Source organism: Camelus ferus, chromosome 6 (assembly GCF_009834535.1).
Source record: "Camelus ferus isolate YT-003-E chromosome 6, BCGSAC_Cfer_1.0, whole genome shotgun sequence".
Taxonomy (NCBI): domain Eukaryota; kingdom Metazoa; phylum Chordata; class Mammalia; order Artiodactyla; family Camelidae; genus Camelus; species Camelus ferus.
The window spans coordinates 52,353,966-52,368,253 of record NC_045701.1 but is presented as its reverse complement, the minus strand read 5'-3'; the positions used below and the strand labels follow the sequence as shown (position 1 = coordinate 52,368,253).

The window sequence follows — 14,288 nt, the reverse complement described above, 5'->3', positions numbered from 1 at the left end:
GAACAGCACAGCTCCAATAGATACTCAATGAATGAAAAATGTTAGCTATGGAATCTTCATTAAAACTTTTGTCAGTCTTCCTCATTTAAGTATTTAGACAGTATGAGACAGAACACTGCATCTTTTGTTGGAGTGATGAGATTCCAGTGCTTCAATAGTGGAGATGAATGACTGGGGTGGTGCCAGGGAGTAGGGTTCTCCAGGATGATGCTGCTGCACCTTATTCCCTCCTAAAGGACTTGTGGCTAAGCTGCCATGCTGAGCCCCTCTAAACCAATGTAGAAACAAAAGGGGTCTGTTACAGGTAAAATGATCCTAGTGGCTTCTCCAAGCCTCTGGTGTGACAGAAAACTGATTATTCAGATGTCTACACGTAAGATCATGTATTCTCTGAAATATCAAGTCTCTACAGATTCAGCCTACTTTCAATTTTACGTATATATCATATTTTCTAATCAGTTAAAAAGTTAAAATTTGTCATGTATATAGTACATTAGAAAACAGAACCCATAATGAGCAGCATTTTTCTATCATCTCAAGTAACAGAGAACGATGTGTATGACTCTACCCTTCTGATTACACGTCAAATACATATAGAGTGACACAATTATTCATTTGAACACTGTTAAATACAACGTAATTAAGCATTTCTAAATATGCAACCCAAAATCACACTTGTCTTCAGCTTCAGTGAAGTGCTTAGAAAAGTTTATTTTGTGCTTAGAATATTTCCATCACAAAATTATTACACATCCAAGCTCTTCAATGGTAGAATATTTAATATTCTAAAGGAGAAGCCTTTAAAGAAAACTGGTGTACATTATGATACTATAAGTTTAATGGATTCACACAGCAGCAAATCTAGACAAAAGGGGACATTACAGAAGTCGTCTATTACCATAATGGAGAGGTCATCTATTCTGAATATTTATGGTTTTTCCCCTTCGTAGTTGATACAGTTCTTTACTGCCACCCCACGTGTCCACCCACTCCCCTCCCTTTTGCTGTAAGATAAAAACACTATCCTAATGCTTCAAGGAGTAAAAATATAGTAAATGTCCCATCTTGCTGATACCCATCTGTGAGACATCACACAATAACAGTATAATAGAATACGGTTTGTCTTTTCAAAACCTAAGACTGTTACAAGTTTAAAACATCAAGCATACACTGACTTTGTAAAATCAATTAAGAACTTTCTGTATGAAGACAAATATACATTGAAAACATATATTACAAGATGCTTTTTCCTGAGTAGAATGCTTCTGTTAACTTTCAAAATGTAAAATACCAAGGCTTTTCCACAAAATCAAATGAATGTTCACCTTCACGTCCAGAAAAAAAAGTTCAAGTAGAGGTTCAACAAGAATGATGTAAAATCTGAGACAAGTGGCCAAGATTTTAAATTATCAGTAGACAGCTCTTCAGTTTTAAGGATCCCTCAGTAAACTTTAGTTTGAAACAACAAAAAAAGTACTACTACTTATTAAAATATGAAAAACATTCCCCGGAAATTATCCAATTTGGAAAATGAAAAATGTAACCCATGGTATGAAGAACAGAGGAGAAGAAAAAAGGCAATCAACCTTTATAGGAATCAAGACAATACCATGGACTTTTAAAAAAAATTTCCTAAACATATCCTGTATTATCATGTGTAGAAAACTGTAAAGTAGTTTTTATTAGTTGCATAATCTAAAAATATGAAGAAATTTTGGACTCTAAAACGAACAAGAGTTGTCACTGAAACACACATTTCTTGAGACAGTGGGCAAAGTTCCCATTTATGGGAAATATGTTCTTTTTTTTCACACAGTGAAACTGAAAAAAATTGTATCAAATGAGAAATCTTTTTCTCTAGTCTCCTTAAATATCTCAATAATGCAATAGTTGGGTAATTATTCAATTTAGATTTGAAAAGGTTATTACTAAACAAACATACAGAAATCGTATTGCTTGGCACCAGATTTTTCAAAAATTAAAGAACAGTTTGAACCACCATATTGTTCTTAAATCCTATTTCAAACTTTCTTAGTAGTGCTACTTCCATTTTTCATAGGTAGACTGTTCAATCTGATGACAATCTAGACTGAATCCTGTAATGTATAAGCAAGTCATAGTTCACTTCAAACCAAAAGAAAATCATCTTCTGTTTTTGCCAAAATCATATGAAAATATTTGCAAATATTAACTAGGATTTATCTGTGGCCAATGAAGGACCCACAGAACGTTGTCTTATGGCATTCTGTGCAAAGTCTTTGTCTGTTCCTTCTTTGCTTTCAGCTTCCTCTTCTGAAACATCTTCTTCATCGGCCTCTTGTTCCTCCTCCACTTTTTTCAAAGGTTGAGAAGATTCTGGTAATAATTTTTCTTAAAGATAAAGACCAGAAATGTATTTTTTGCTGACATATTAGATTGGTGTTAGAGTAGAATCAAGAAATGATTCATATGCCCACAAACTGCTATAGCATTTACTTATCAATCACATTTGGATTTCCAAAAGGAAAACATTATCTTCAAAAATAAGTGATGCTGTAAAAAGACCCGGTTTGGAATACCCATTTTACTTACCAAATCCACTCTAATTACCAACCTGTTCATAAACTGAACTGAAATTAATGAAGCAGAATTAATGCTGTGAATATGGATGTTTTAAGAAAATACACTGCATTACATACAACTGTCATATTAATTTGGTAGTGAATCTTCTAGCTAATAAGTTATTCTGAAACAAACTTCAACACCACTCATTTCAGTTCCCAGGTGAACAGGAATCAGACAGTTGAAAGTTATTTTCCTATCCATATTTTTCTCAAGTTATTTCATAAATGTGCTTCCTCTTTCCCATATATATAATTTCATTAAGGTATAATTACAACTAGTATAATGTATGTATCTTAAGCGTACAGCTCAATGCATTTTTTTAATATGTAAATACACACATCTACCTCTCCCTCTTTTTTTTGCTAGTTAACTTAAGCTTACACTACACCATGTTACTGACATACAGAACACAGGATTTGGTAAATGAATTTTCCACTGTTCAGTGATCCCAGACTGCTCCTAATCCTAGGCAATTCAGCGTGGAGCAGGAAGAACACAGGGGTGCAAGGCAGAAAAATTATGGGAAGGAATTACCACACAGTAGACAATCTGCTGTTTGGTATGCCTGGCATTCCTCTTTCTGTTGGGTTAATAACCCCTTTTCTACACCACATCCCATGTGGTTGTGCTGAGCACAACAGTTTACAGCAGTGGTTCTCCGCCAGGGGTGACTTTGCCCTCCAGGGAACGCTTGGCCATGTCCGGAGATATTTTTGGTTGTTACAACTGAGAGGGGTGATGCTACCAGCAACCAGTGCAATGCCGCTGAACATTCAATAATGTATAAAAGACAGTTCGTCACAATTAAGAACTATCCAGCTTAAAAGGCCAATAGTGTCAAGGCTGAGAAACCCTGGTTTATACTGACTGTTTCAAAAAGTGAGCTCCTTACAACAAGGGGAGCACATCAGAATTTATCCAAAAGATAGGTGGGTGTAGGGAGAAGTGTATTTTCCTCTTACTCTGGGATTATGAGCTATAGCTTTCATAGTCATTTTATGCTCAGGACTGAAAAGAGTCAAAAATGGAGCACGCAGAGTCACAGAGAACTGAGCAATTCAGAAACATAACATCTTAACATTTGAGCCCCAGGATCCAGTCAAGTCTGGCCTCAGACTTCCTCACTACATGAACCAATAAATTTTTACTCTGCTTAAAGCTAGACTGAGTTCACTTTTTCCTCAGCAACTCAAAATCTAAGCGAAATACAAATCATGCAGCCTGCTATAGAAGGGGCAGTACCCCACTAAAGTATGGATTAATATCAGCTGTGCCACAGGTTACTTAAAAGATAAATCTGTTGTTAGTTTTAAGGTTTTTGAAGTGAAATCAATACAAAATTTAAATTCACCAACTTTTAAATCATCTTTTAAGTAATCTGTGCTTATTACATTTTTCCCTACAGGTCAGAGGCCCTTGGTAGATAAAATTCTTCCCTCCCCCAATGTCCTTTTTAGTATCAATGCAACTATCTAAGAAATGTTTTAAAAACCCTATCAGTTTTTTGACAGACAAGGAATATTGTAGGTGTAATCTCTACTGATTTCATTTCAGGAGTTTTGACCTCAATAAGTCCTAAGTCACAAAAGGCAGAACAGGAACGTCAGGAATTATGTCCTACTCTCAGCTCTGTCATTTCTGTGTGAATTTGGAAGAACAGTTCATCTCTCTGAGCCTCAGTTTCTTCAACCACAAAATGGGAAGAATATCACTTATGCAGTCTACTTTAGAGTGTCGCTGAAAAGCAAATGGGATGAAAGAAAGTGAAAGTTCTCTATAAACAGCAAATACGAGGGCCTTCGTAAGGGTGTAATTGTCAAGATTAAAAACAAATGATTGGTAGGTAATTATATTTAGACAGACAGCAGTGAATATTCCAATTATCTAAACTCATCTTTTAGCACAGTGTCAATGCCAGTCCTAAAGCAACTACAGGAATTGCTTTTCCCAATATCCTAACAGAAAAATTTTGATTTCATCAGCACACAAAGAAAAAGCTTCAAATGTGGTCACTGTATCAGTGAATGTCTTCAAGAGTGGAATGCATTCAACTTTTTTTGACCCAAGTATGTTCTCAAATGGATCCATGAATATCATGAAGTTTTCAAATAAACTGACATCAGGTCAATGTTATCAAATATCTGTAAGTCAGATGCAGTGTTAAAATTCTCCACACTATAAAAACCAAGGAAAAAACTACTTTCCTAAATACACTGGGCTGTCATTTTTACATGAAATATAAGCCGCAATTCCCCCACCACTCCAAATTTAGAAACCTAAGCTAGAAAGGCAACCTGTTATATGTGTGATTGTGTTTACAGATATGAACAGGACTATAGTGAATAAAAATAAACATTTTAAAATGTACTTACTGGAAGGATATGGCTGAGGTCTGCGCCTTTTTGAAGGACAAAGGCAATCTGCCACAAATATCATGCACTGCAAAAATAAACATAAGAAATATGAATACATACTATAAAGCTAGTGCAATTGTACTAGCAAATTCTAAAATATTTTTCTTCCTAGTATTCTGAAAATGAAGTACTTACAAGTCCTAATAATAGTCCTGAAAGCAGAGTTGCTAAAGCAAACACTGTATATGATCCCCAAACTGGTAATCCAAGGTCTTCAATAAAATAGTTATGGCAAGTCTAAAATCAAAAGAAAAAGGTAAACTAAAAACTTGGTCATTTTTTAAAAAGTGACAGTATCAAAAATGTTTAAAATAGAAATAAAATTTTAGCCCATACCCTGATCCACATAGACAGCTGAAAGAGTGCTGACATACTACTCATCCTAAAATAAGAGAAATGATTGAAAAACCAGGTAAGAGACACAGCTTTGAAGTACAATACGTGTGTTATCTCTATCTTCTATTTTTTTACTCTCTAGTTTCCTCAACACAACAGATTTTATTGCTGGTGTTACTGAATATTAGTGCTACATCATTGATTTCAAGGTCATAATAAGGCTTGTTAATGAAAATTAATAGTTTCTGAATTTTTGCCACTATGTGATGTCCCCGTAAACAAAACACTTAACAGGTCACGAGCTCTATGGAACCAGCTGATTTAAAGTCAGGCACACTGTAAGCAAATGGCAACTCTTATTCACCCTTAAAACCCTCCAAAGAATGAGTAGAGAAGGGAGCCTGAAGGAAGAACCAGGAGCACTTGGTGAGCTAATCCTTCCCACGTAAGAATTACCCTCCTTTCATATTCAAATTAAATAGAACTTACAATAGCATTAGTTTGATATAGTTCAATGACATGCAAAATAATTACCTAAGAAATAAATGCTAAGTCATCATGTAACTAAAACTAATTATTTCCACATACTTAAACCCAAGCCCTTTAGATAGGCAGTTAGAAAAAGGCATGCTCCAAACATTAGGTTTGTGGGTTCTCCCCAGCAGAAGTGGTGCCCCTAACACACAGACCAATTCATACATCAGCCGGAGTACCGTATGCAGGATGGCCTAATCCAGTCACCACTCGCTGGGTGGGTGAACCTGTCAAGCTGACCCTGGGAGCACCCCTTACTCGGGCTTCCAATAAAAAGGTACAGACTGCTGCCTGAGGATTCACTGAAAGACTTACAAGCAAGCCTCTTCTTCTACCAAAGAAGGTAAGAATCATTTATGACATGAGATTTCAAACAAAAATCAGTTACATTTTCAGTTCAACAAAGAAAGATACCTTAATCATGTTGCTTCTGCTGTTAAAATGCAAAACAAGAATAGGAACAAGGAATTGAAACATAAATCATTGTGCAGCCTCACTGAGGTCTGTGCTAATTAGATTCCATCAGGAGACACCAGCTGCCTTAACTGGGTTGGGCATGATGGTTCGGGGGGAATTCTGACAGCTAAAGTACAATCCAATTCAGAGGTGTAAGGAAAAGGTGCTAAAGATAAACTTCAATTTCAAAGTACTGCTTAGGGCTGATCTTTCCCCCACTCCCAGAATCCAGAGCACTTTTATCTCCTATACGTTGGTGCCCAACTCCCCACCCTCTAAGGGCAAGTGTGGTGAGAGGACAGTAAGAGATAACTTAGCCACACCAGGACGAGTCCATGGTGACCTCAGCAAAATTCAATATTCCCAGAAGCCTCTCAAATGACCTGTGAGGCCTTACTCCCTGAGACAGTATCAGAAAACCCATTTGCCCTGCTCAATCCTTACTGCTCCACAGCAAGTTGCTACGGAGAAATATACCCTCTACCTATACATCAAGCTCAGTCGTCAGTCATGCCACTGCTCATCCACACTACTCACAGCAAAAGTTATCAGACAGGTGGAGTAATTCAATCACATTAAATCTAGAACTGAAATCTAAAGGTAGCATGAGTAAGTATATGTTTGAGGCTTCTCATTCAAATATTAAGCTCAAATGATAGCCGTACCCATTATATTTCTCACATTCTTAGGGGGATTATTTACCTTTTCATGATACAAAAGACCCCACCTGCAGAGCTAAAGTACTCCTGGAAAGGCTTGCATCTTAATTTTAAAGACTGTCTCCTCCTGGTTTAACAAGGATCCAAGTATGTGCATCACTTAGAAGATAAAGCCAAACTAAAGATATCACGTAGTATATCTGAACATATCTTATGAGTCCAAGAATTAAAACTAAGCATAAATGCTTTACTTATATGAAATATAATTGTGTTCCAATTAATTCTGAAGTAAATAAAAGAAAAACCCCTCATACTTACAAAATAGAACCTGGACCAAACCATGATGAAACAGGTTCGATACTCTTCCACTCTTTTTCACTCACAAAGTTTATGAAGTCGTTCTTAGTCCTTGGGCCCTGATAGCGCCTAAATTCACCATCCTTACAACTAAAGAAGATCAGAATTAAATATTAATCAGTACCAAATAAGTAAATTTTGTATTTGTTTTACTATTTTTAGAAACTCATTTTACAATCGATCTAATATTCAAAATCATCAGCAATGCACAAGTGGCAAATTATACTAATTACCTACCCTTGGCATCTTAGCCCCATATTTAATTAAACACTGAGGTTGTATTTTTAAACAATCATAAGCCTTAAGAATGTTATTATTACTCTTCCAAATAATAAGACTATAAAACACAGCAAGTAGTTATATGTCAATTATATCTCAATAAAATGGGGGAGGAAAAAGAAATGAGATAAATCTCAGAAAATCACTTTTAAGCCACAACACACACATTGAAGAAATAACCTCATAAAAAGTGGTTAGAATCATGTCTAGCATTTATTATTAGCTATTTACACATTAAACATGTAAGGCATTTTTCTGGTATTTCCAGTCATAATCACATCATCTCAGCCTCCATGCTTTAGGACTTTCTTTTGGTTTTGTTTTTTTAATTTATTTTTTATTTTTGGTGGGGGAGGTAATTAGGTTTACTTATTTTTCTGATGGGGATTGAACCCAGGACCTTGTGCATGCTAAGTACATCTCTCTCCCACTAAGCTATACCCTCCTGCCACAGCCATCATGCTTTAAATCGCTGGAGGCATCTGGTACAGTGATTCTGTTTTACAGCCTACTTTGCATTCTTCCTGACATCCACCTCCTCCTTCCCATTTCCAACATACAGAGCTCTGTCACAGGGTCATAAATGCTCTCCCGGCTCCCACACCTTCATCATTTCCAAACTACCTTAAATAATATGCCAGTCTAATTCTACTTCATTAATACTTCTGTTTTTATCACTTAAATAGGAAAACTTTCAATAGCTCCCTACTATCTATAGTTAGAGGATCCTTTATTCAACCAGAGCCAAAGCAGAGTTTTGTGGAGAAAATGGCATTTGAGCTGTTTTTGAAGGATAGGTAGAGCTTCAGCAGGTAGAAATTAGGGGAATGGGCATGACAAACAATGTGACTAAAAGAAAAAGGGCAGGAAATCCCAGAAAATTTCAGGCATGTTGAGAAAAGGGGGAGACTAACTAGAGGGGACATGGAGAAAAGGACTTCGTGAAAAGGGAGAAAGCACTTACAGAGACAGAGAAGATACATGTAAATAGGTACAAAGGGGGTAGGGGTGAATTAAAAAGGTATAGGGAAACAGACACAAACATGGGGAAAAAAACCTGACAAAGAAAATCAAGATATACACAGAACAGCCGACGTGTTGTTTTCTTAACTCTAAATGAGGAGAGAAATACCTCCTGGCATTCATCCCACCAGCCAGATGAACATTAAAGTTCAGGGTATATACACAGATTTAAGATTTCTTATGGCCTATTTAGAAGATAAAGACAAGCTAAAAAACCTGATACTAAAGACTATATAATCTTGTTCATTCTGACTTAACAACCACTTCACCTACTACTGTCCCCAAGAGTGAGCTACAGCACCTTCTTAGTTAACATAACATGTTCCTATTTATGACTGTTTATGAGACTGTCCTCAGGATGGAATGCTTACTATGCACTCCTGAAAATTCTACTCCCAAGGTTCAGTTTTAACCCCATATTCTCCAGGAACCAGGCCAGTGCGCTGAATTTTGTTCCCTTACCAAATTTCCTACAGTGCTTACCACAACTCTGAGCTCATAATCACTTACTATGCTGAATGGTATCACACTGTTTCTTGTGCACATCATCTTCTAAACAATTACAAATCTTTGAGATCACAGATTGTTTCACACGTCATTCACCTATCTAAAGGCACCTAGGACAGCACTAAAAGCACAGTAAGCCTTCCAATACATTTACTGAAAATAATGCTCTTTAAACACGACCTAGGCCAGGGGCCTACTATTCTCATTATACCATCAGAAATCCTACAGAATCTTCAAATACTTACTGATAAATAGTAGGAAGAGCAGTTATGATAAATCGTCCACTTAGTCCTACAAATGATAAAGAAAGATTAGAAATAAACAGAAGAAAAAACACACAACAGGTTTTATATGGGCCAATCACTTACTACTTAAAAGTTGATTCTGATTTAAAAACCAATAGACAAAGAATATGAAATTATACCTAAAAATAGTTGAGCTATGTAACATAAACAATGAAAGAAATTCCAATTATGTACTTAAGCAACTTAAAAAAACTACTATACATTATCTCAACTATAAACCATGTAAAGTCTGAATATTGACGACATTAGCGAATATATATAAATAAAACATCTGATCAACTATACCACTATAAGATTACTAGTGATGAGTTATGGGACAGAACAATATAACTTAGGCCTAAAATCAAATGAACTTGCATCTGACAATCATAAAACAAACAGTTTTTAAGATATTATTAAAAATGGAAAATATGAATCTTTCATAAAGTGGACTATAACAACATCAGCTAAAATTATTAACCATGTGTTAAACACTAAAATAACTAAGGACTAATTAATGCCTCAGTTTTCTTATCTGTAAAATGGGGGTATTACCTCTTCCACAAGGTTGCATAAGGACTACATAATAAATGCAAAACCTGGAGCAGTACCTGTAATAATCAGTGCTCAACAAGTATTAGTGATCATTACCATTTGGGATAGGGACAGAGTCAAGAATCCAGGTTTATTGTGACCAAAAACAGGTAACATGAGGCTGGTCTAAGAAATAAGCATCCATAAGGGCCGGGCTTGCCACTTGTCCAGGGGGCCAAGTCAGGAGGCCAAAACCATGAGGGCTTTGTAATTAAGAGCCCATGTCCTCAAATCATAGTTAATGGATTAAATCTGGAATCCAATTACAGGGATTCAGATCACTTGTCAGGGACTGTGACCTTGACTCTACAAAGACTCTCAACCACATACTCCTTATTCTAAAGCTTGGTATGGATGCAAATAATGGCTTGGCCAACACCCACGTGGACCACAGTGTGCTAGGACTTCTCACAGAGGTCTTACATACCAGGCTGTGGCCTGAGATGCAAAGGAAAAAAGATAGGAGGCAGTTATGTGGGGAAGAATGGAGGGAGAGAGATGTTTCCTAGGTCCTTTAGAGCAATATATAAAAGATTAAGCTGCATACACAACCAGGGAATCAGCTTTTTGCAGGCACTGCACACTGAGTACCCATCAGAGAGGCGTGTGAATCAGCTTAATCAAATGAAGACAGTTATGTTTTTAAAACCTAGTGAAAGGCAGAGTTAAGATCATGTAATATCATGTAAAACAGGATAAAGAGACCATCCCAAACTGTAAAGAAACAAAACTGATCAAAGACTTACAGTACCTGGCTGCTCTGTGACATCTACTTTTGCAATATTGACCTCAAGATCTTCTCCCCATTCAGCAAAACTTTCCCATTCTGGTTGAAGATTCTGACAAGCGGGACACCACGGAGCATAACTAAGAAACACAGTTTTAAAAAAGTTAAACACTCTGCTATGATCATACTGGGATAAAAATTCTAAAATATGTAACTTGTGAAAACTATTTTATACTAAAAACAAGAAAGTAAAGTGGTTAATTCCGTGAAGATGAAAAAGTTTTAAGTGTGAGTCTAACACTATGGAAATCAAGAACTATGAATTGATAATGCTCATCATGGAAAAGTAATTCTGAGAATAAGTTCTTAAGACACTAGGACTTTTTCACGTGCAAAACAGCTCTTTAAAAGCCTTTGGATTTCTCTATTAAAATATGGCCAGAAAGCTCAAAGCCAAATTTGGAGTTCATTGTTTTAATAATTTTACATGCAGGAGTCAAAAAAGCAAGTGCTAGTATGAGAAAAATAGGAAGCAGCCAGGGTTGTGGTGAATGGGAAACCTGTACCCCATCTTAAAGAGGGAAGCACCACTCAGCATGACTGCCAAAGGGCACTGCTGGCCCAGATCCGCAGGCTGGTCTGATTCAAAAGAAGCTGAAAAATCTGCATTTTTTATGTAAAAATGTTACCTCAAAACTCAACCCAGACACAAACACTAAACAGGCCAAATGAAATTCTTTGGCCAGCCCTCGGTCAACCTTGGGTTTGCAAATCTGTGGCCAAAAATATTAGCACTTTAATTATTTTCCTGGTAATCAGTCTTTTAAAGGCCCTGAATCTTTCCTAGGATTTAACTTTTCCCTTTTATTGTACATTATCTGATAATTTACCTCAGCTTTTTAAAATGGAACCAGGAAGAATAAAGCCTGTACCTGTTAAACACAAGAGTACACACTCTGTACTTCATTATATTTTCTTGACTTATTTTATGAAAATAAAACTCCTAAAAGTAATAGGCACTGTGGAACAAGACTAGTACCATACATAAAAGGCAAACCTTGTAACAATAAATTGTATTACAATGAAAATATCTCTAACAAAACTCCTGATGAGGATGGATTTAAAACTGACTTGTAATAAGAGCGGACTATTGTTAGGAATACTAGACTCTTTTTTCAAGTTCCTTTTGTTTCCTAGATGCTTCTTAAAGACTTAACCTCATATCCAGTACGCTAAGGAAAAGAATGAAAAAAATACTATAGTATACTCTAATTTCATACAGATGCTCTAATTCAAATCCCCTAATACTTTACTTTTGACTGCTATATTGATATAGTTTGATCAAATGAGTTAATAAAAATCTCCTAAAATAATACTTGACTTTATTTTGTATATTAGTTCATAATCACTATTGCTTGTTTATGAAATTGTGAATATTTTATGAACAAAACCTAAAACAAGTTACTTAGGACAATTAAAACCAAATGCTGTCACTGGTTATACTTCCTCTCTTCTGTAGCCTCAGTGTGCCTTAAAATTCATTTTACTGAGTTATAAATTATATGCAAACTATATCTCACCCTCCATATAAATGTTCTATGCCTTATTTCATTTTATGATTCAGGAGTTACTGATCTGGCCCACTGGGTTCTCCCTTAGGGATGACCACCTCCACCTCCCTTAACTGGCAACCTAACCATGTAGGAAAACACCCATCTGAATCTTGTTAAAGGAGGGGGTTGTTCTCACAACATCTGCATGTCTACCCTGTGGTAAGCTCTGCAGATGAAAAGAAAGCCACTACAGCAATACCTGGACAGATTAATTAAGGCTCTTAGGTATGTCTCTTATCTGTAAAACGCAGGAAATAACACCTGTCTTACAGAATTTGTAAAGAATAAATATGGTAATGTAAGTAAAGTGCTTAAAGCGTCTAGTACACAGTTAACATTCGATAATGGCGTTTTTTACCAGTATCACTAATACCAATGGTATCAATAATACTGCCACCACTACCAATTTAGTGACTAAAGCAAAGGCAGATAGTTTATTATCTACCGGTGCAGAAGGGATATTATTATAGCGGAATCATCACAGGCACAGCACTTTATTCGAACAATAAATGATGACCTGCACCTTTAATAAGAGTTTATAATCATACTCATATTAATATTTTAATGCAATACCACTTAGAGAGGCATACAAGTAACAACCCAGGAAATTCAGTATTACGCACACACATCCAAAAGGAAAAATGAGATGTGGGCAAAGAGAAAAACAAAAAAATTAGAAATGATAAAGCGAAAGATTTTCTTTAAATAACCCAACTTGAATTTACTTGGCATCTAAGATAAAAAGAAGCACGCCTAATCCATAAAATAAAACTTAAGAGTCTCAAATTCTAACACTACAAGTTGACTACTTTTTAAGGATAATTCAAAAGGAGAGGAGAGATTCAGCTCAATTTCCTCTTTTGTAGCGTTTGGTGAAAGCAAGTCTGGAAGTCTGTGAGGACTCATTTTGAAACAAATAACTATAGGAACTAGTCAGACCAACCCCCCGCCCCTCAACCTCCAAAGCCATGAAGAAAAGTTGAGAGAATTCAGAGCTGAACGCAACGTCTTAGGCGCACCACAGCCCTAGCAACCAAACCGAGGTGCATACTTCAGAAGAAACTTAACACAGTATTCCCCGGTGAGAAACGAAGAGGGGGTGGGACCAAGCCAGTCGCGGATCCCAAGAGGAGTCAGGGGATCGCGAGGAGTCGGGGGCTCCCGCCCCTTGGCTCAGAGTCGCGGTCCAGGGAAACCTGGGACCCGCATGAGAGGAATGGGGGTGAATCAGGTGTCCAGACTTGGATCTAGGACGCCGGCCCACCAAGGGACCCCGAGACCACCGCCTCGCACTCACAATTCTATCATCCACTCTCCTTCCAGCAACTCTTTCCAGTTCTTGTCCGTGATGACTCGCACGTCGCTCCGCCGCCCGTGGGTCCAGGGGACCCCCCAAAGCAACAGCAGCAGCACTGCCACTGGGACCACGGAACTCCCGGAGGGCGCCATGTCGGCCGCTAGCCCACTCACCGACAGCAGGCGCAGCGACCCCCACCTCCGCGCAGCAGCGCCTCACTTCCGCCCTCGCGGGCTGACCTGCTAGTGCGCATGAGCACGGCGAAGCGCGCGCTCGTGCGCGCGCATCTTGAAGACTCTCAATGCGCATGACGAAGCCAGGTCCTAGTGGGCTGATCGAGTAGAGAAAGAGGGAGCGCGCCTATACCCTAGTGCGCATGACAGAAAAATGGTCTCTGCCCACCTTCGGCTTTGCCCCAGTACGGTTTTGGAGGAAGAGTGAACCGAGGGCGTGGTGTAGAAAAGTGGGGCGGGAGTTGGAGACCAAGCGCTGGGAAGTCTGCGGCAGGATTTTGGCGCCAAATGATTGGCATGTATACTTAAGGCAGCTGGTAAGTTTACACTAAAGCAGTTTTTAAATGCCCGTCAGAATTTTCTGTTGTTTC

At 37.6% G+C, this 14,288-nt stretch overlaps 1 protein-coding gene and 1 non-coding gene across 8 annotated transcripts in view; both read right to left on the bottom strand.

Annotated features, from left to right (window-relative positions):
- The window catches only part of TMX1 (thioredoxin related transmembrane protein 1), a 33,795-nt gene extending 19,843 nt beyond the window's left edge, over positions 1–13,952 (bottom strand). For 5 of the 7 annotated variants that reach the window (XR_004320698.1, XR_004320699.1, XR_004320700.1 and 2 more), the window contains exons 1-7: positions 13,685–13,937; positions 10,799–10,914; positions 9,415–9,460; positions 7,322–7,450; positions 5,355–5,400; positions 5,154–5,255; positions 4,977–5,043 (exon numbers count right to left, since the gene is read on the bottom strand). Coding sequence is in view for 2 of the 7 variants with exons in the window: in XM_006193245.3 (XP_006193307.1) it covers positions 2,192–2,370; positions 4,977–5,043; positions 5,154–5,255; positions 5,355–5,400; positions 7,322–7,450; positions 9,415–9,460; positions 10,799–10,914; positions 13,685–13,836 (837 nt within the window). In the remaining 5 variants the exon portion in view is untranslated. Of the gene's footprint in view, positions 1–680; positions 2,371–4,976; positions 5,044–5,153; positions 5,256–5,354; positions 5,401–7,321; positions 7,451–9,414; positions 9,461–10,798; positions 10,915–13,684 lie in introns of those variants that run through there. The other 2 variants (XM_014566492.2, XM_006193245.3) reach the window with 2 other exon arrangements.
- LOC116664517 lies at positions 10,544–10,677 on the bottom strand. The gene has a single exon (XR_004321046.1). It is a non-coding gene; the product is annotated as a small nucleolar RNA SNORA70 (small nucleolar RNA).
- Positions 13,953–14,288: the final 336 nt, after the last annotated feature.